Below are 23,470 nucleotides of genomic sequence, written 5' to 3'. Positions count from 1 at the left end.
ATTTATAAATAAATGTTTAAAAATTATTTATATCGAATAAATTTCATATAATTTATTTATATTAAATAAAATTATTTGTATTTGTATTCTTAGTATTTGTTTAGTCTTATATTCATAATGTATAAATTATATCTAAATTGTATGTAAATCATTTTATTTATAAACTTTAATATATTCATAATAATATATAAATTATTAATTGATATATTATTAATTGATTGGTGTGTACACACACACACACACACACACACACACACACACACACACACATACACCAACCAATATGAAGATCTGATAATCATGTCATCACTCAACTTGAACATTTGCATATAGATATACAGCTGATCTCACTACTTGTAATTCATTACTGTATTTAGCTGCGAATCACTACCATCTCTCTTCATAATGTGCTACTTTTTGTTCCCCACACGAGCAATTAAAACACTTATTAACTGTTTATTATAAATGAGATATATTTATAGATAGTTAAAAATTTTGCAAAAATTACAGTAGTTCTATAAATAAGGTTTCAAGGCTATACGTTGTGCTCAATTATTAAAAAAGATATATTTATATATTAATAAGACATTTTTACATTTTAACTTTGGAAATTAGCATGGTACGTTTCATACCTATAATATTTTTATTTTCCCTATTTGTATGCTATTTCTAAAATAATAATGTCAATTTTTATTCAAAAAATATATCTGCAATAAATATATTTGATTAAAACGAATTATATTTTTTTTATATGTATTAGAGAGATATGCATTTTAAAAAGGAATATACAATTAGAATTAACAAAAATATTAATTTATTTTTATTTAAAAAATAATTTCTTTTGTCTTCTATATAAGCTAATTAAAACAATTTTTAGAACATTTTAAAGTAGAAGTCAAATACATAAATTTTTGAAGAACTTTTTATAAAATTACATTATTTAATTTTTATGTTTTTCGGAAATTCTTAAACAGATTTCCATAATTTTTTTTAGAAATAAATGCAATCTTTAAAAATTAATGAATTATAATTTAATTGAATGCGATTTTAGAAAATCATAATTTATCAAAAATTACAAGTAATCAAAATTGCAAAAAAATTTATTTCTTTTATATTTTAATTAAATTCAAGAAAAAGTTTTTAAGAAAAAACATAGATTAAAACGTGACCAAATATATGCCAAAATGAATAAAAAAGAAAAATAAATCGAATATATGAACCTAATGAAAAAAGAAATGTAAAGATATGTAGTTTTTCTCTATGATTTCGTAATTATGTATTTCCATTTAATTATATATTTCCCTCTTCTGATTGAATGTGTAATAAGATGTTGCAAAGCAAAAGCCATTTTATCTATTTATCTGTAGTTGGATGGTTAAATAGTGGAAAGTGAAGGATAAAAGAACTGACAAGAAAAGGCGTGATTTGCTTTCTGCTAACGAATCCGTGAATCTTCTGGAACGATCAACACATCAGATTAATAACATTTTATGCTAAATTATGTATTTTGCATTTTATCGTATATTTGCGTTTTAATGTGATCTTGATTTTATACACTATGAAATATATCAAAAGATCTTATTTCCTCAACAATCTACAATTCTACTTTCTTTAAAATTGTATTGCAAAATATGCAATTTTGTGATTTCACGAAAGAAAAAAAAATAAGTCAGTACATCTTATCTTGTTTCTTACGATTCTTCTTTTTTCCTTTTTCAATTTTAAACATAAAAGATTAATCTTTTAAGAATAATAATATAAATAAAAGAAAGCAAAATTTTTTTAATAATGTAAAAAAATATAAAAATTAAAATTTGTATAAAACTTTGTATAAAACTTATATAAAACTTTGTAACTTTAATTATAATTTAAAAACATCTTGTTTCTAATTATAAAAATATTATTTTTTAATTATTTTAAAATATATAATAAAATTTTTTAATATCTTAATAATTCTCTCAAGTCTTAAAAAGTCTTAAAAAGTAGAAAATTTACGATAGAATATTTTATTAAGTATTATTTATAAGAAACTTTTTTATATTTTACTTTTATATATTGTTTTTATATATTGCAGAAATTGTTTTATTATTATTTTATTTCCTTAAATGTGTTTTCTATATTTTACAAATGAGAAAACAGTTTATTAAAATAATGAATACTTAAATTGAAATAAATATACTTAATTCAATTCAAAACATTAATGTGGTATATTCTTAATTAATTATTTGATATTTCTTGATTAATCATTTTGTTATTAAGTTTAAAAATAAATTTAAAAAATAGTTGTTCGAGTTTGCATATAAGCTGGCTTTTTATGATAATTTTCTATCCGTTACTATACTCAAATATTATTAATCCATTTGCATAGAAATAGGCGTAATTATAAATTTATTATATCATTAACAAATTCAGCTTTGCTAGAAGACTTCCAAATAGATGCATCCTGCTATAGATGCAAAAGTACGATGATGCAGACTCCCACTACCTTGAAGAGAACTGAATCCATTTCATCTGGTGGAGGCAACTTTCAGTAGGATACGCTATATAAGAGAGTGACATGTCGGTTGGCCGAGATAAAACACGCGTGTGTTGTTGATCTTTCGCAGTATTTTGCCTTATCTTATTGAACTACTTTATTAATTTCATCAGTGACAGGTAAGTGAATCTTAAATTAGTAAAACTTCAATATTAATAAAGTATACTTTATTAGTGACAAAATTGTGTGTACGTGTGTGTGTGTGTGTGTGTGTGTGTGTGTGTGTGTGTGTGTGTGTGCGTGCGTGCGTGCGTGCGTGTGTGTACGTGCGTGTGTGTGCGTACGCGCGCGCGCGCGCGCGCGTGTGCGCGTGTGTGTGTATGTGTGTGTGTGTGGAGTGTGAAAATTATTATATAGTTCTTGTATAACTATGAATTATTATATTGTATTGTATTAAACACACTATTTATTTTAAGTAATGAAATTAAAAGAAATATTGACTCATAAGAGAAAAACATAGAGAATGTTGTATGGCATAAATAATATTGGCAATATGACAATATTATTAACGAAAGAAATGTTTTTCTCTAGTGAGTTAATATTTTACACAATTTAATATTAATTTTTCAATTTATTATAATGTTTAATGAGATAATATTCTTTTGTAAAATAACTTTTTCTAAAATAGGAATAGATGGAGCATTTAATCTCAAATTGTAACTCCAAATATGAAGATAAACTTAGTAACTGTTAATGCAAATATTATTCATACAAATTTCTATTTGTTTACACATATATTTATACAAATTTATTTTTACCGTAGATCCTTTCAATAGACAATTTATTATAATATATGAAATACTATATATCAAAAAAATTTATAAATTTTATATCTATTCATGTATTTGTTATACATATATATTATACTTATATTATATTTATTAAATAAATATTTATTTCATAATAATTTCTTATTTAGTTTTATCAAACATAAAACAAGTATAAAAAAACAAAGAACAATCTAACATAGAAGGAATACAATGATATATAATCAGTTTATGAAATCTTTCCATTCTGTACATATCATAAAGTACAGCAAATTTTAGTTATTTATGGAAAACATGAATTTATATACCTTTTTACATTTTGAATGCATTATTTATAATTTTCAACAAAAGTTGATACATTTGAATTCAATAATATAAAAAATATTTTATTGCTTTATTTTATGAAAATTTGTCTATCTTTGAATTATCATATTGAGTTTAATATTTTGAATCTTGAAATTTTGGATTAAATAAACATAAAAATCTTTTATAACAAATGTTTCTAAAAGATTATGATTTTTGTAAATCAGTATTATATCGCACACAAAAAGTCATAATAAAATATTTTGTATTTTAATAACCAATATAATAGAATATAATATGTTTTGTTTAAATGAAAGCTATAAAATTTTAAAAATTAACTTCTTTTTCATTATTTAAATGTTAACTGTATTTTTATTTAATTCTATTTATATTTATCTTTTTATTAATATTTAACGTATTAAAATTACTAAAATATAATTTCTATTACAATAATCTTTGCAATAAAAAAGTGAATAATTTTTAAGTTACTAATTTCAAATTTTTAATTATTGGTTTTCAAATTATTTTCTTTATAAAATGTTAACTATATTTTTAATTATTTCAAATAATGAATGTTAATACTTGATTAACATCTGAAAATATGATCGGTATGCGGTAAGATTATCGATTTTGCTTTCGAAATAAATGTGTCTTAAATACTTAACTTCCTTGTCTCGCAAATGATTTCGCAGTACACCTAACCGGTTCTTATTGGTTGCTTATCAGGCACGTGTCATAATTCTTGTTCTATCGTGCGTGACCGAGTTAATTTTATGAAATTTTTAATGGAGTTAGCGAGTTCCTGTGATCTCTTGACATATGAGTTTCGACTTGAAACAATGTTGCTGCCTTAGAGAAAGTACTTCTGTAACACACCATTGCACACGTTCGAATTCATTTTTCTTCCCGTTTTCAATCGCATATTTGCAGATTAACGTAACGCATTATAATAAAATATTGCTTATATTATAACTTAGTTGTGAAAAGTGTGTGAAATGAAATAATATCAAAATTATAATATAATAGTCAATAGATAAATAATAAATAGATATAAATAAATATCAAGGTTTTTGAAATATAAATCGATAAGTAAATAACTGAGAAACTGAAAAAACTCAACAGCATTAGTCTAATTGGAAATAATTTTGTTAATTCAATGACATTATTAATGAAACGAAGATCTTGATTATTAAAACAAGAGCATGATATACTGTTTCATTAATAATGTCATTGAATTACCAAAATTATTTCCAATTTAAACTATGCTATTGATTCAACAGCATTTTTTTCTCAGTGTATAATTAATAATCGATATTAGATTAAATATATAAACATATACAGAGTGTTCTGCGAGACTTCTGCCACCATTCGTTTCATAAAAAAACAGATGGGACCGAGATGAATATAAAAGTCCTATGTCATTTTGTGATATTTGCAATAATAATCGAGATATTAATTATTAAAAATCATGTATTAGCCTGGCGATCATCGTTGATAAGCGCGTGAGAAATTGTTACTTCAAGCGGCTCATTCATAATTATTGCCGTAATACAGAAGATCGAGAATAGAAAAAAAACCTGCATTATCAATGATTTTTCAGAAAAATAAATTTTGCGACACTCAGTGTCGCGGCGCGCTCGGTTAAAGAGAGTCTTAAATAACAATAAATTATGAACTAATGTTATGAATTAATCGAAGATTGAACATTAAATCTACAACGAACGATCGAATATACAAAAATTATATCACAAATAGATTAGAAATATAAAAAAATAACGATGAAGGTAACTATTACATTAATTATTATTACTGAAAAAATGTAACTATATTAGCGTTACAAAATTACTAAATAAAGTAACGTTTGTTAGCAAAAAAAATAACTGTAATGATAAAAACATTAGAAGTAATGCGTTATTTCCCAACCGTAGTACTATACTATAGCTATTTTTCATAGCTAACTAACCAAATGACTATCTTTTTTTCCATTATGCAATATTCCCTTTATACGTATAATACAGTTATCGCGAGAAAAACATTCTTCAGCGCTCCCCCTCTCTTTCTTCCTCCTCTCTTTTTCTCTCCCTTTTCCTTTCCCTCTTCCTTTCCCTCCTTCGTGTATGCGTGCGTGTGTGGGCGTGTGCGTGCGTGTGTGTGTGTGTGTGTGTGTGTGTGTGTGTGTGGTGTGTGTGTGTAAATTTCATTAAAAAGATAATGATACATCGTTAACAAAGATCATATCTGCAGTAATAATCATTCATACGGTCAGCTCGATGGAGAAAGTTTCCGTAATTTTTCTAATAATAAAATAAAATTGGAGAAACCAATCCAACAGATAAAAACGATTAACTAGAATTAACTAGATCAGCTAGATCGTTGAACCGCGATTATTCGTGACGATCGAATTTAAGAAGAATTTAAATACACAGATTTCTAGATTAAATATAGATTTAAGATTAAATATACGGGATGTCTGATTTGAAACGATTTACAACGATCGTGTACAAGTAGAGCGATTCGAACTGAGCAAAAGTGTCTCCCTTTTTTCCAATGTTCTTAATTAATGAGTTATTAATTAATGACTTATTAATGAGTTAATCATTAAAAATCGTCAAATGAGCGCATATCCGTCTAGCCCATCGACAAATGCAAGCGTGAGATGAGGTACAACCGCCCAACATTACGTCCGTTTCGTGATTGATAAGAGCACGACGAAATATTTAGAGGTGAAGTCTATAAATGACAAAACATCTGCTTATAATTATAACATCTGCTTAAATCTTCAAATATTTCATCGCGTTCCTAAAAAGCGCGCATAATGTTAGGCGGTCACATCTCGGTGTTTTGGCACTTACCAATGAATAGATACATACACTTATTCGGTAATTTTTAATAATTAATAACTCATTACCAATTGCAAAAATTGCAAAACGTGACAAAGGATTTTTCTGCTCAGTTTGACCCGCTTTACCTGGTGTCTGATTTCTAATGATACACAAGCGGTGTACAATTAGAAATCGAACGCTCCGTATACTTACTTTAAAAAAAAAATTACAATTGACAATATACAAGTACTTTCTTTATATTAAACGATTTCTCGTATTATTTTATGCATAAATTATTAAGGTACGGTTATAAAAAATTAAATAGTTTTTGAAATATTTCATATCAAAATATATTAAAATGATGTATAAAATATCTATTCAATTGTTAATTCTTTGATAATTGTATCTTAATATCTTTATATTCAGAATGATTAAAGGAGGCATATTACATAACAAAAATGATTATATTTAATGATTACATTTAAAAAAATGATAACCATAAAAAATATTAACAGTAACTTTATTTGCGAATGAATTAGTATCATAATTATATGACCCTATCGACGAAAGCCTACAACTCTTATATGAAACATTTTTTTCGGAAATGCTTATTTTCCGAAATATTATACTTTTTATTTATCCTTCATTTGAAATTAAATGCATCTTATTTTCATTAAATAGATCTTATTTTTATAATCGTGTGTTACGTCTTTTGATCATCTCTTTATTAATTTTTTTATCTTTCTTGTTTAATTGTAGATATTCGATATTTAATTAAATTAATTCGAATTAAGTATTCTCTAAAATAAAAAAATGCGGATTAAATAAAACTTACAATTTTATCAGCACATAAAAACACTTGTATATAGAGTAGACTTATATGTAAAACGGATACGTCATCCGAAAGTGACTTCATGGCAAAAAGAAATTCGCTGAATAATCATGCGATCAGTAGTAAAGTTGAATAGAAGAATCGATTTTGATCATACAAAAAGTAAGTGCAAGGAAAGCGTGTTACTTTCTATGTAAGCAAAACTCGGACAGCGGTTTCACAATCACTTAAAGCCATTTCGGTCATAATGATGACGTGCTCAATGAGTTCAATTGCTTTCCATAATAATTGCCGAACGTGACATGTAGCATGCATACACTTGGAAAGTTAGTTTCTAATTGCTTTAGTACCAAAATTGAAACAGGGGACAATAATATAAATGACATCAAGAATTTTTGTTCGGTCAATGAATGTTTAGTATTAACAAGTTTCTTAAAATCTTATATACATTTCCTAATATCAAGGTCTTAAAACTTTTAATTTCTAGAATTTGAAAAAATTTTATATATTTTTACATTTCTTTATATATCTTTAAATATATTCTGATATGAAATGTCTTGAATTTAATTTATTTATGCAATGTGAAGATTTTTTTATTTTTCTAAACGGAAAAGTCATACTTAAATGCATAAAAATTTTCAAATTTGTATGCTATAAATAAAAAAATAAAATAGTAAGATTGTTAATTATTTTTGAAATATTAATTGATAAACAGAAATATAAAACATGTGTAAATAATAAAATATTTCTTTATGTTTGTAATCGACGCAATATGATGTATAAATCTTTTAGTTCATCACAATTTAGACAATCAAATTATATTTTATATAATTTACATTTGGAAGAAAACTTATTATTTTACTTTAAATTATAATGAAAGTAAAAAGATTGACTCGAAAATACAAATAGCATAATTTAATGATTTTTTATAAATTTATTTACTAAAACAAATTATTTTAATATTTCTTATTTCCTATATTATTTATTGCTAATAATTGATTTATTTTTATATCATAATTCTGTTACAATATTCTTTGATGCGACATTTCTTATATTTGATAATAATAATTGTTGTAATAATTATATTTATCATAATAATTGACCATAATAATAATAATTTACCACGATATTAAATATTATATATACAGCCATAAATAAACTTAACTACTTAACAGCAATAGGCTAATAAGTAATTATAGCAATATATAAATGTAGTAAATGTGAACGTGTAATACGCGTATGCATAAATCAGATTTTACATAATAGTTTATTATGTAATATCTCAAAATATTTATTTTTGAATATAATATGGTAATTCGAATCGAAGGCAAATATTACTTTATTAATATTTATCTTCGATTATAATTCTTTAGTTTTTTGCAAATCATTTTTTTCAAATCCTCTTTCACATAAGATAAACTAGGAAGGTTTGATTTCCAATTATCGATTTTTTAAATAGCTTTGAATTGTTGCGTCATAGTCCGTTAAAAATAACGCAACATAAGCAATTAATTCTGAATTTGTACGTATAAATTCAATAAAAAAGAAAAATTATTACATTTCTAAAATCGAGTTCGCCAAATAATTGCTTCCTCTGTTCTATTACTTAAAATTTTGAATCTTTTTCATAATTGATTGTAGCATTTACTTAAATTATTTAAAATATTATTTAATAATTTTCTTGATGTGCTAAATTATGAGCATTATTTTTCGTATTTTACAGGATGTATTGGGTATTTCTGTTGGGGCTGTTTGGTTATGCTATTGCGGCGCAGAATTCTTATGATTTAGAAACTAGAGCTGTTTCATTTCCCGGAAAACCAAGTAGCTTAGGACCACTTTATTCGCCTGGCTTAAGTTCAGCACAAGGATTTCGTGATAATAGTTACGAGGATAATGCAGTGACACCCACCCCGTCATCAGCACCAATTTTTAGAAATCCTAATCAACAACCGGTTAGTTTTAAAATTATATATATAATTATCACATTTAAATATATATTATTTTTGTTTTTATATTCATTAAGTTATTTATTTATCTCTTATATGTGTAGACCTTAGTAAAATTAACTGCTTCCGAATAGGATTATAAATATTCGCTTAAACATAATAACCGCAAATCATTATTGAATTGTTTAACTTTAAAATGCGCGCGCGCACGTCTGTGTGTGTGTGTGTGTGTGTGTGTGTATGTGTGTGTGTGTGTGTGTGTGTGTGTGTGTGTGTGAGTAGTGCTTATACATCTCACTTTACAAAAAACTTAAAAATAACTTAAAGATAGTTTATGTCCATTTTTATTGATAAGAGAAGCATCAATTTGATTCTTTTTGAAATGTGTTGAATACAAAAATTTAAGAGACACATATTTTTTATACGATTGCTTTGAATTTTTAGATTTGAAATATTTTAATCCGACCGAATTTTGTTATAAACAAATATTACATAAAAATACAGTAGATATATTAGATATTATTAGAAGAAAAATTTTAGACAAAAATAGTAATAATATTCTTTGTAATTGCATATTTAGATTTTCGAAAAAAATTAAAAATTTTTTATTATTCTTTCTTCCCAATTTTTATATGTTAAGTATATCACCAAAATGTAACTTCTCCACAAAACTTAGCTTTAATATAAGCGACAAAGTTAGTATGTAAAAATCTATAATTATTAACTATAATGTTGACCATCTATTTTTAAAATAGAAATATATTATATAATACAAAAATAGAAATATATACCAAACGAATGATAATATTTCAATAACAAGTTATCACGAGTTATTTTCAGTAGTAAAAAAAGAAGCAATTTCACCATTATATGTATATTATGTATGTTACATATGTTTATATTGCAGTTGTACCGAAAGCCAACGGTGACACCAATAGACACTCGCGATTATCTTCAACAGACAGCTATCCGCGTTAGTTCTCCACCGCGTGCTTCCGCTCGGGGACAGTCTCAAGTTGGTCCCAATGGACCGACTCAAGAAGAACTCGAAGAAGAAAAGGAGGAGCCCGATCGTCTCAGTCTTCTTCTACCCCAAAGTAGATTCGATTGTGTCAACAAGCAAACTGGTTATTATGCTGATGAAGATCTCAACTGTGAGGTCTTTCATTATTGTCAAGACAATGCTAAACATTCATGGATCTGTCCCGAAGGTTTCACTTTTCACCAGGTCAGTAAAGTAATTGAATATAGACATTCTTTCCTTTCATTCTTTGTTCGGATAGCCAAATGCTGTGAGGTTACCACGTAACGGTCGTTAAACTAGTTTTGACAAACTCGAGACAAAATAAGACAGACATTATGTTTGTAATATTGAATTTTAATTCTAACAATAGCAAATTGATAACAACATATTAATACCAATTTGTAACTCGTAATAAAATGATAAAATGATTTGTGCAACGTAGTAACCTGTGTTATAAATTTCTCATAAATAACAGCACATTAACTATAAATGCCATTCATAACTAACAATACATTGATAGCAATATGATAATAATATATATTAATGATTCAGAAGAATACTTATTTTGCAACTGTTTGAAGTTTTTTATATTAATATTGGATACTTTTATATCTAGAGAGATAACTTAATAATCTCAATATAGAAAACTACTAACAATTATAAAATAAATATTCTGCTGAACGTGATTGACTGAATGTCAATCATATAATATGTTAACGTAGAATATTAGTCATATAAATAAAACAGTACTTGTACAAACGTAATTAAAAGATATTCTATTTCATTGTAGGTACATTTAATCTGCATGCCGCCCAGCGGCGACATTAGCTGTAAGAAGAGCTCGGAATATCATTTTGTCAATGAATATTTGTATAAGCCACTGAATCTTCAAGAAGCCGAGACTAAACCCAATGTCACTTTAAGATACAGTGAAAGGTATTATCCCGCTGATATTTATACAGACGAAAGGGAAGTCGGCGATTATCAGATAACTCCTACGTCTGCTCCAGTGCGTCGACCTGCTCCACAGGTATGATCATTAATTTTTAATTTTAATAATTACTTCAGAAGTTATAATTAGAAGTTGTAAACTAGAAGCTACAATCATCTCGTAATTTCTCTCGCAATTTATCGTAATTTTAAAATCTTTGAATTTTGTTATCTTTGAATTTTGTTATTAAGAATTTTTTAATAGATTTTTTTTAATAGATCAGTTTTATAATTGTTTGTATCGTTTTTGTAATGTAAGATGTAACAATATTCTTGGCAACATGACGTAACGATGTCTCCCAAGTATCATTTCCCGAGCGTTCCCGACCGAGCTCTTCGTCGAAATGAGCGCAAAGGGAAATGCATCAAATTAGAGAACACTCGCCCTGCCAAAAGTCCACACCATAAACTTTTATAAATATTCGCACCGGAACAATACGTCGTTTTGTATCTTACATCGCCGTATATCTTCCCATTTTCACTCATCCTGCTCTTAAATCTTATCCTCTATCCTATTTGTGTCCGTATCTCTCTCTCTCTCTCCGACCGCCGCACAGTGGGATCAAATGAGGAATCGTGTTTCGTAATTGTCTAGAGCTCATAAATCTTGACCGATTTTAATATTTTTTTCTTTTAAATTAAAGCTTATTTAATTCCGCACAAAGTTAAGGAAGCCAATTTTTCAATTGTACTTTTGTTTCAAAATGGCGAGTAAAAAAGCAGAAATCGTATTTTATAATTGTTTACAGCCTTCAAATCTTGAGTGAAACGAAAATACACAAATTAAAAAATCGGCTTCTATAACTTTGTACGGAATTGAATAAGCTTTAATTAAAAAAAAAAAAAAAGTTAAGAATCAATTAAGATTTGAAAGCTGTAGACAATTATGAAAATTAAAAAATTAATATCGAGTCATCTCTTACTTATGTGATGTCTCGTTAAGGATATTAAAAAAAAAAATTAAAAATTCATCTTTTGTATTGGATTTCATCATTAAAGATTGCATATATGCTTAGAATTGTTATGGTATTTGATTTGTGTATTTTGATATTGATTCATATTATGTTCTCAGACACTATTTTAAAATCGATTATTTTATGATGTTGTTTATGTATCATAATTGAAACTCGTCTCCTTTCCTTTTGGTGATTTAGGACGCCATTAAATATGTGTAAATATAATTATTTATGATTTCTGTGCCATTTCTATTTTTCTTAATCTCGATCAAAGCCACAATATCTTTGTTAGGATTATTTAGTTCTTAGGTAATTTCTTCCACCTTTCCTCCAATTCTCAATACGTGCCAATATTCATGATCCTTTTTCGCATTTTGTTTATCAATCCATTCGAAATTCCGAAGCATTTATGTAGGAGCTAGAGATAGTATTGTAATAGATTATGTGAGCGAGAAAATAAGTGAAAATTAGGAAAATTCTAAGATAGGCGAAAGAGTGGGTTTAGATTAGGGACAAAACCCTGAAGGTAAAGACAGAAGAGGACAAAGGAAGAGGAAGGAGAGAAGAGGAAAGGAACAAGACAAGAATAGAGAAGAGGAAAATCATTTATTGAGACAAAGAAGCAACAAGAAAGTTTACTGAAAGAAAAGAAGAATTATGTGAAACAGATGAGAAGGAGGAGGAAAAGGAAGATAAAATGGAAGGAATAACGGAAATAGTAATGTAAGGCAATGATATGAAAGAAGACTGGAAGGAATATGAAAATGATAAGGCACAGGTTTTAGCAAAATAGGAAATTTACAAGGAAAAAGAGAGAAATAGATCTACAGGAGATGGAGACAGGGAAAGATAAATAGAGAGAGATATATAGAAGAAAGGAAGAACATGGGAGGATTTAATTGTGAGAAAACAAAAAGAAAAGAAAAAGGAGGAGAAGGAGATAAAGAAATTAAGGAAGGAGGATGTAGTTTTTGGAATAACTAGGAAAAAAAGAGAGGAAGCAGAGCAGAAAATGGAATAAATATAGGAAAATGAAAGGAACGCAGCATGGAGCACTTAGAAGAAAAAGAGGTGAGACAAGAAGAAGATAGAGCGAAGGAGAAACAGGACAACGGGAAGAAAGGCAATGAGAAGAAATTAGGTAGTAAAGGGCGAGGTAAATAAAATATAAGGCAGCAGAAATAAAATAGAGAGGAATAGAATATATTTAAGAATGGTATATTTAGTTAGTTTAGTATAGGTAAAGTTTATTATTGTTATTACGATCAGTTTGTTTTTTGTATGTATATGTATATAGAAGTATCGCGAAGGTTTGAAGAATGAATGTGTTAAATATAATTGTAAATCAAGTCCCCTTCTATGGCTGTAAATGTTAGAAGTGTAAATAAATTCTATTCTATAATAGAGATTATTATGTTTCGTATGAACATTTTTTATAGAAAATGTCCAAAATGTTACGTTATAATTATAAGAGAATTATTCTGTTAACATGTCATATACATGTAAACTTGATAAATATTTTTCACAATATTTATAGAACATATTTTAATGTTTATTTATCTATTTATATCATTCATCTATTAATTCTTTGCACTCGGAAATTTGTTCAAATCATCTGCAATTCAAATGTATTTAGTCATAAAATAACAAGTAACATATTTCAAATAAAATAGTGTAACATTAGAAATAATTATTCTATTTAAATGATATTTAGAATAAAACATTATTGGTACATTTCTATAATTATTTACAGTCTTTCATGTTCCCTTAGAAGGGACATTCAAGTTATTCGCTACATTTATGATGTTCTCTTAAAGGGAACAGTCGAATACAAAAGATTGCCGCTCACACTTCCTATCCGTCCTACGGATCATATTTAATAATAATCATATTTAATAACTCGAAAATTGGAACAGTCTCTTGGTGGATTGATTGGATGGAACGATGCTGGGGATGCATCGTTATACATTTCTCAAATTTTTAAATATTAAAATATCTTGATATTTTTATTTTTAAATTTTGAAGTAAAACTTGAAATTCTACAATTTCTATATTTCTGACTAGAGCTTTTGCTACAAAATTAAATCAAAGTTATTTTCTAAGTTTTTAATATTTGATATTACACGATTTTATTTTTTTTTTTTAATTCACATATCGAATTTAAAATAAATATATGATCCTCTTTTAATGAACCGTATATTGACTTGTTAACGGTTAGGTCTTGTACAGGTCCTTGTGAATCCACAGCCAAGTTTGAACAGCATTTCCACATCAGCTCGTTTACAGCCTACAGGACTTCCACAATTTCGTTTCCCAGTAAATCAGGTATTCCGCAGTCCCGAAGAAGTCAACATCCCTCTTCAACATAGACGACCGCAATCGCAACAGCATCAAGTTCTCAGACGGTTTCCTCAAGTCCGACCTAATGAAGAGGATTATGAATAAAACTTTAGATATATGAATTCTTCAATTTACTCCAGTGACTCTATAACATGCTGGAACACTTATGAGAAGGTATTTATATGCTCAACAGGAATAAGATTGCGAGCGGAGATTGTTTTGTTAGTCTTGCATATACTACGCTGAAAATATTAGCTTACAAGCGAAAAGTTGTATTCATTTAAATAAGATTATGATGTGTGAGTACGTAGAATAATGATGTCATTAAACAATAAATTTTTATAACAGATATGACTGTATAATTAATCTATGTTAATATATAAGTGCCATAAATATGATCTATGATAATACATAGCACTTTCGTTTCATCAATGATATAATTACAGAAACATTGGGATAATATAGCGTAGTATATTGAAGAAACAAAGCCGCGCAATGTCCGCGTATGCTATCTGTTTTGGCTTGGCTGCTTTCACAATGGTAAGTGTTTCAATTTATTTAATAGACTCTATAATATATTAGAACACTTACCATTATGAAAACAACTTGAAAGCTGAGAGAGCTAAGAGAGAGCTGAGAGAAAAATAGTGTGCCGTTTGTTAGGGTTACCAGATCATTTGATCAAAAAAAGAAAACAGAGATGAGTTCAAAAATAACTTTGAGTACACCCAAGTATTATTTTATCCTTGTCACACTAACTCCTTACTAAATCCTTATCACACTAACTAATATGAATTTTATCCCATTGGTATCTTTCTTTGATTTCTATGTCTTATGTTACTATTCTGCCATGTTAATAAATAAAAAAGCAGAGAAATAAGAGTCCTATTTATGCTGTACTTATGATTTTGTGTTCTGCTACTATACATTCCCGTCTTGCTCAATTTCATCGACAGCATCTAACAATATAGCCTGCATGAGTGAATATGCGCAAACCTGCATTCCATTGTCCATACTGATTATACTGTGTTTTTGTTTAATTTTCGCTTAACATTCGATGAATAATAAGGGTAAAATAATACATCCAGTGTTTCTGAGTCCCAAGAGAGATCAATTAAGCGAAGAAGGAGGGATGATTCAAAGATCAAAGTTTTACATGTCTTTTTATTAATATAGAAATAATCTTACAAAACTTATTTATTTTTGTATCTGAAACATTTCATAAAATATAAAAAAAATTACACTTACATATATAATTTTATAATAACACTATTATAATCAATTTTATAATGACTCTTTAATGTCAAACACACACATAGGGCAAGTCTTCGAATCTATCACAAATCAGTAGCTGAAAAAAAAGAGACTTAATGTTAATTCTCTTGACATATATTCCTATTATATTCCTATTAAATTTGCTTGAATTGCATTAAGGCAAAGAAGAGTAGAAAGATTATGTTTTTAAGAAAAAAGGAAAAAAGATTAAAAGTATCTCTTTTTTCTGATTTAAGACTCGGCTCTCTTGCGGCGCAACATGGATTATGTGACATCAGAGGCGAGAAATAACATACAAAAAATTTCTTGCGCCGTGTATCTTTATTTTATACTTTTTCCTTAAAATCATGATACTTTCGTGTTCTTAAAACTTGTAAAGAATACCAGAAAGTAAAATATCTGTCCAATAGATCAGCGTAAAAGTGTAAAATAATTTTTGAAATAATAGTTATTGCTCAGCTATGAGAAACAATTAGATTCAGTCTGGTGATTTCTGAGAGCTGAGCAGTTTGTCATTATTTCAGGAATTATTTTACATTTTTACATTATATACGACAGATATCTTGCTTTATAGTATTTTTTACAAGTTTTAAGAATATGAAAATATCATGTTTTTGAAGAAGTACAAAATAAAGCTATATGGTGCAAGAAACTTCAATAGCTGCAGTAAGAGAAGCGAGCCTTAAGGAGTATATTCTTCAAAAGTTGTGTTTCAAAATTTATGTCAGCGTTGATAATATATAGTACACACGCATATAGTACATGTGAATTATAGATTTTCATACTGGGAATGAATTTTGGAACACATAAGACCGAGAAAGAGCGAGCGAGAGAGAGAGAGAGAGAGAGAGAGAGAGAGAGAGAGAGAGAGAGAGAGAGAGAGAGAGAGAGAGAGAGAGAGAGAGAGAGAGAGAGAGAGAAAATATCTGGACACTCTACTCTTTGTCTCTTCACATACATATTGTCCTCTTAATTTCCTAATAACTATAGATGAGTGTTGTGCTATCATAAATCATATTTACAGCACGTACATTAATGCACAGTTGTGCGATTAAATCTTCATTACAAAAATTTATTATTTACATGATATGATTATTCCATGCCTTCACACAATATATATAACATAATTTACAACCTATACAATCTTACTAAATAAATGCAATTTTTTTGTAAACTAACATTTTTAGCTCAGATAATATATGACTGAAAATGATTGGAAAAATAATCTATGTACAACTCAACTATTTTTCTTAACTCGTTCTTGAGCAAAATCCCTTCCTTGAAAGCATTCCAGTATGCTATAGAATACTAAGTTTATTCAATTCGTTCCTCCATAAAATTCCATAAAATTCATCAGTAATTTTTTATAGGTGTCCCTCAATGTATATTTGTAATATTTATTTTATAAAAAGATCTAAATGTATATCGGACATACCTGAATTATTTTATTAAATTATTAATATTCTTTTTATCATTATATTTTTATATATAAACTTATAACAATAGAGTAAAAAAGATAATGAAGATAACTAACTAAAGCAAAAGGGACAATTTTATACGTATATTTAAAAAAATGTTATTATTAATGTTTATTTGCGTATATCTTTTTATTTTATTACTAATTACTTCGTAAGTCGTAAATTTTTTGTCTTCAGCAAAAGTTTTTTATTCTGTAAATTTTATAAAATGTTCTCAGTAATATGTGTAATCGAGTGTAAGAAGAATTGGTGTTAAAAAATGAGAATAAATCTTATGATAATAAACACATTGTTTTTGATTAATATTTATAATTTATAATTAATATTTATAATATAAAAAATAATCGATTAATTGATAATTGATAATTGATAATTGATTAATGTTTTTTTGTAAAAAGATAATTTACAGTGCAATTATTTTGAATGTAATTTAATTACTGTAAATAAACCATCAATTCTAATTATATAAATATATATTAAGTTTGCGCCTATTTATAGTATAAATTAATATATATTAAGAAAGATAATCAATAAATATACGTACGTATAAATTATTATACGCACGCACACCCTCCCCCTCCCCCCGTTCTTGTGATTAAGTTATAATAAACTTAAAACTATTCTTAGGACGAATCTTAAACAATCTAAAACGATCAATATTTATAGTCTCTAACAACAGACTGTAAATATCGATCGAAGACTGAACATTGAATATGAACAAAAATTATATCATAGATTTAAAATATAAAAAGTAACTATTAATTCGTTATAGAAGATATCATTATTGAAAAAATATAACTATGTTACCATTACAGTTATTAAAAAAATAACGTTATCGTTATCAGTTCGTTATAAAAATAACAATAACGATAATGGCGTTGCAAGTGGCAGCATTATATATTTTTACACACACACACACACACACACACACACACATGTTACCTGGATTATACATTATATAATCAATATTTCACAATCAGTCTTGACTTGCAAACTATTACAATGAAAACTGTAATATATCTATATGTGCATTGCAATGACTTAAATCAATATAATTTATATTAAAAATAGTGAAAGAAATTATAACTTAAATGTTTTCAATTTGCAATTTTTATCTTAAATTGCAAACTCAGAGAATGCAATTTCCATTTGCAAAAAATTCAATGAAAAAAAATTTTGTCATAAATTTCATATATATTTTTTACTATTATACATACCATGTTACCAAGAAAGAGTTTATTTCAAATCTAAATATTGCATACGAAGCAATTTGCGCGAAATCAGCATGATTTCAGTGTCTCTGCAATTCGGCGTCTCCAGTGTATATCATTTTGTTTTTTTCTGCATTTATTCTGAGAATCCTTTGACGATGTCATTATATCCGAATTGTCATTATTTGCTAAGTTTTTATTCACATGTTCTTCCATCTGCGTAATATGTTTCTTGATCGTAGAAACGCAATTAGATTCTCCAAAAGAAATAATGCCTGGATCCTCCTTATGATTCTTAAAATTTCTTTTTTTATCAAGATTTCTTTCATCGTTTTTCTTCTTCTCGTCTTCATTCTGATTGTCTTTTTCATCTTCATATCTTATAATTTTCTCTTTGTGAATGTCAGATGTACAATCCTTCTGATTTATTGTCATTCTTGAAAGTGGATCAATTGGAGATATATCCATTACAAAATTATGATTTTCTTGCGATGCAAGTTTATTGTTAGGATACGAATTCACTTTGGAATTTCTATCCTTAAGATAACTACGTACAAAATAATTGTGACTATTGGCACTTTGCGGATATAACTTCTCCTCGATTCGACAGTTAAGTACCACTGCCTCAGCAATCGGAATCGGTTCTGTGTATGTAAATATCTTCTTATCTGTTCTGTCCTCTAGCCGCCTGATATTGATGGGTCCATTAATCACCGGTACTGCATTACTTACTTCATTAGTAGCCCTTATGACAGGTGTGATATTGCCCATAGAATCAAGCCGTGAATTAATCTGATCAGGAAAGTTTGCAAATGTTGTGGTAACTTTAGCCGTACTTTTCGATTGTGTCTTTTTTGATTTTTGTTTTTGTCGTTGACTATTCTTTATTGAACAAGCTCGATCTGTTTTGACAACTGGTATTTTGTGTATTTCACGATTAAAATCCTCAGTATGATGATGCCTAATGTGCCGATTTAGATTATCTTTACGTCTAAATAGCGTCTGACAATATTTACAAGAAAATGGTTTTTCATCTAAAAGAAATAAATTTATAAATTCAAAGCTTTGTCATCATGTAAAAACAGCATAACATTTTACAAACCTGAATGCACAGTTAAGTGCCGTCTTAATTCACTTTTTGATAGAAAAACTTTATTACAATGAGCACAAGAAAATGGTCTTTCTTTTCCATGAATCCGTTTGTGACGTATTAGCAAAGACCTGTCTTTGAAATTTTTGTTACATTGATCGCACTTGTGTGGCCGTTCGTCTATAGTAATAATCATTAATATGTTATTATTCACAAATTCTTTTAAAATCGGAAAAAGAAATGACAAGTAACTTTATCATACTAGATTAAAATATAAAATTTGTGTTTAAGAATGATTTTCATAGAATTCGAAAATAAGAAAGGATTTTTTTAATACTTACTTGTATGTGTTTGCATATGACGCTTCAGATGAGCCAATATGTAGAAAGATTTATCACAAGATTTGCAGTTATATATAGAAGTTACATTATGTATGTTTAAGTGATTCTTTAAATCATCTTGTTTGCTATACCGTTTATTGCATTCGGGACATGTAAATTGTTTTTCCTCTAAAATATATAATTATAGTTACATATACATATACATAATAGTTTGTATACTATTATTACTTAAAATATTATTTTGAATAATTATTTTTTTTTAAATTGGAATTCCAGTAGTGACACGCACATACGTGCCCCTCTTCTTCCCCCACACACATTAGAAAATAATAATCTTTGCTTTTCTTCAGAACATGACATATCACCTCAAGTGATTTTCTTTTACACTTTCTAAGCTTATGTATAATTATTCGCAAATTTTATTACTTATTATTATTAGAATCCAAATATGATAAGAAATTAGAAATCATTTTTTTATGCACAAAAATTTATATTTAGCTATATCAAAATATTTTTCATCCTTATTTCAAAGATAAAAAGAGTTTTTATAGATTTGTTGATTATTCATCTTAATTTAAAAATATTAATATATTCTATAGTTAATTATATAATTCTAGCAAAAATAATTAGATAATTTCAACAAAATTTAAACACACTTACTGCTATGAGAAAGCATATGTCTGTTGAGTTTATTTTGCTGAGGGAAAGCCTTTTCGCAAAGGTTACATTTATATGGTTTATACCCTCTATGAATTCTCTCGTGGTATTCGAAATGAGAACGTTTGACAAAACTCTTATCGCAAAGGGTACACTGATAAGGCTTGATACCTGTTACACAGGCATCATGGTAACATTTGCCTTTCTTATTGCGAAATATTTTACTGCATACATTACATTTGTATTTTTCTGGGATACCTGGTATTATTGTTATATGAGTACGATTATGACATTTGACATTTTTGCTATTTTCCACAGGCTTTTCACTAATTTTTACTTTTGTTTGACTATCCTAAAACACAAAAATACATTAGTTTATGTAGCAAATAAATACTTATGCTTAATAATTAATATCTCCAAGTTTTTAATTTTTAATATATTAACTTTGAGAAAACCAATAATTTATAAAATTTTTTTATCAATCAAATATAATAATAAATATAAACTATAATAAAATATAAAATGTAACTATAATAAAATATAAAATATAAATTTATCTATATCTTTTACATGTGGATTCTGCAGATTTTTCGAATCACAATCATTCTCATTTCTTAAATGAGTTTGAATATTCAATATTACATTATAGGGTTCTATTTTCGGAATGCACAGTTTGCTGGAATCATTATTAGTGACTGCATCATTCATTATAGATTCACAGATTTCTTCATCATTGTCAAAAGCACTCTTTTCATAAAGTTTTGATGATCCATGTTTGATAAGGTTTGAATCTGAACAATTTTCCTTGGACTTGGAATCCTTATTGATGACCAATTCTAATGGTAATATAATCTCTTCATTGGCAGATGAATCATTCACTGGATTATGTATATCATTTAAATTCTCATTTGTAATACAGGGTTCTGCTACATTATTAAAATTTTTATCATAGAAAAGAGAGAAAAAATTTATAAGAAAAAATTAGATCATAAATTCAAATTTTAAAAAATGTGACAGAAATAAAATTCAGAAATTACTTACTTAAATAATCCTGAATATTTTTTCTTGTGCAATGTGTAGTTTGACAAATTTTACAACCATGTTCCTCATATAATAAGCACATTCGACATTTGGTATGACCACAACTATCTTTTACAATTCTTGAAAAAGTTGTATTTACAAGTTGTCCACAATTTGGACATTGTTCGTTGGTAGTACATCTTCTAAATTCCTTGAGGAATATCATATTCCGTCTTTTTGCACCATATATATATATATCTGTATAATCTTGTAATCCTTAAAATTCTCTATAATTGTTTATATATCTCTAAAAGAAAATATGTATTTATTACAATAATTAGTTAATGTATAATAAAATATAACTTTTAACGTTCATAAATTTTATTAATGGATATGTAATAATCTAGATTAGCAACTTTAAACAGTTTTATGCAATCAGAATTTTATTTAAGACAGAAGCAAAATAGTAATATATTATTCAATAATCTGTCAGAATTATTATATTAATGAATAATATTAAATATTATACTGTTTTATTTTTTTTATCGTTGCTGAAAATAATAGTTTTATTCTGATGACAGTTAACCTCTAAAGTCTCGAATTTTATGATTAATAATTTGTTTCGCGAGGCAAATCGCTGTGTTTTTCTTCCGAATTCTTTCGCTTTGAATGAAAATACGTCAAATAAGTACAATTTTAAGTACATTTTTATTAAGATTTAAAAGGAGAATATTCTAAATAAATATCATTAATTTTTAAAATTGAATAGTCTTATTCTTTACAAAATTATTCTAATTAATTATAGAAGAAATACAGAAGAATGAAAGAGGTTAATAGTATGTAATGATAGTATGTAAAATAATAAGACGAGTTTCTTAATTTACCGATTAATTAATCGCATAATGCGCAAATGTTGCTTTTATAGAGCAAAGTTGCATGTGCACATAATGCGATTTATTAGTCGATAAATTAAAAAACTCGTCTATAGCAAGGAACGCACAAATCATAATATTGTCCATATACAAATACAAATCACAAAAATAGTGATCTGTCACTTATAATTGGTACACGTATATGGATTTAATGTATTTTTTAAGTTATTTTTCTCGAAAACAAAGCGTCAAGTGAAAAAACTTTATTTTGCGTTTTCGACTTATCTTTCATTAGAACTTCCATATCCAATATATAGAGAAAAAGATTTAAAAAAAAAAAGAAAAAAAAAAGAAAAATAAAATGTGCAAAAAATTCAAATAAAAGGAACAAGCCTTATTATAATAATATTTTAATTTAAACAGTAACAAATAGTGAGTAGTGAATATGTACGTGTTTACATACCTCATTCTTCAAAATTTTCTTCTTAAAAAGTTCCTTTAAAGATTTTTCTTAAAAACTACAAACTCCTGAGAACAAAGCATACAAAAAACAATGTAAACAATATCAATTATCATCAATTGTATAAAATATCATAAATGTGCACAAATATTATCACATCAGGTTGGGAATTTCCACGTTAGGTTACGTTTGGAAACATCACTCTTTATGCTTCAATGATTCCATAGACTAGCTATAAGCCTGTTCTTTTTGGCTGGTTCTTACACTGGAAGAAAAAAGATAAACTCTGAACTAGTGCAGCCAGTTCAGCTAAAAAGAACAGACCCTATATAATGATCTTTACATGTAATTTCTTATTTCTGACGTCATGACTCGTGTCGCACCGTAAGAGAATCGGGCCTTAATTAGAATTTTTTATATAATATATTATTTATATATATATATATATATATATATAGAGCTGACATTTTTAATTATGCTGTAAAGATATTCATATAAAATACAAATGATTTTATAAATGAACTGTATAAATTATTTAGATAAATTA

The 23,470-nt window shown here is 27.0% G+C and overlaps 2 protein-coding genes across 7 annotated transcripts; one reads left to right on the top strand and one right to left on the bottom strand.

The window, feature by feature from the left end:
• The first annotated feature begins 2,516 nt into the window (after positions 1-2,516).
• On the top strand, positions 2,517-14,866 carry LOC105425438 (uncharacterized). 2 transcript variants are annotated; one of them, XM_089073289.1, is made up of 5 exons: positions 2,517-2,655; positions 8,984-9,215; positions 10,117-10,437; positions 11,024-11,263; positions 14,409-14,866. In XM_089073289.1, exons 2-5 carry the CDS (start codon positions 8,985-8,987, stop codon positions 14,622-14,624), a joined length of 1,008 nt encoding a protein of 335 aa, XP_088929415.1. In that variant the 5' UTR covers positions 2,517-2,655; position 8,984; the 3' UTR covers positions 14,625-14,866. The 2 variants fall into 2 exon arrangements, with proteins under 2 accessions (XP_088929415.1, XP_088929416.1); XM_089073290.1 differs by having other exon boundaries at positions 14,398-14,531.
• LOC105425437 (uncharacterized) lies at positions 14,183-23,437 on the bottom strand. 5 transcript variants are annotated; one of them, XM_089073283.1, is made up of 8 exons: positions 22,927-23,433; positions 21,613-21,898; positions 21,142-21,497; positions 20,575-20,923; positions 19,915-20,082; positions 19,586-19,753; positions 18,490-19,517; positions 14,183-14,601 (listed from the first exon to the last, which is right to left on the bottom strand). In XM_089073283.1, the coding sequence occupies exons 2-7, from the start codon at positions 21,815-21,817 to the stop codon at positions 18,553-18,555; spliced, it is 2,211 nt and encodes a 736-aa protein (XP_088929409.1). In that variant the 5' UTR covers positions 21,818-21,898; positions 22,927-23,433; the 3' UTR covers positions 14,183-14,601; positions 18,490-18,552. The 5 variants fall into 5 exon arrangements, with proteins under 5 accessions (XP_088929409.1, XP_088929412.1, XP_088929410.1 ...); XM_089073286.1 differs by lacking the exon at positions 14,183-14,601 and adding an exon at positions 15,670-15,870 and having other exon boundaries at positions 21,214-21,497; positions 22,927-23,437; XM_089073284.1 differs by lacking the exon at positions 14,183-14,601 and adding an exon at positions 15,670-15,870 and having other exon boundaries at positions 21,142-21,494; positions 22,927-23,437.
• Between the last annotated feature and the right edge of the window lie 33 nt (positions 23,438-23,470).

Source organism: Pogonomyrmex barbatus, unplaced genomic scaffold (genome assembly GCF_055798465.1).
Source record: "Pogonomyrmex barbatus isolate J1 unplaced genomic scaffold, ASM5579846v1 scaffold15, whole genome shotgun sequence".
In the NCBI taxonomy this organism is placed as follows: Eukaryota; Metazoa; Arthropoda; class Insecta; order Hymenoptera; family Formicidae; genus Pogonomyrmex; species Pogonomyrmex barbatus.
This window is presented reverse-complemented; position numbering and strand designations above follow the sequence as displayed.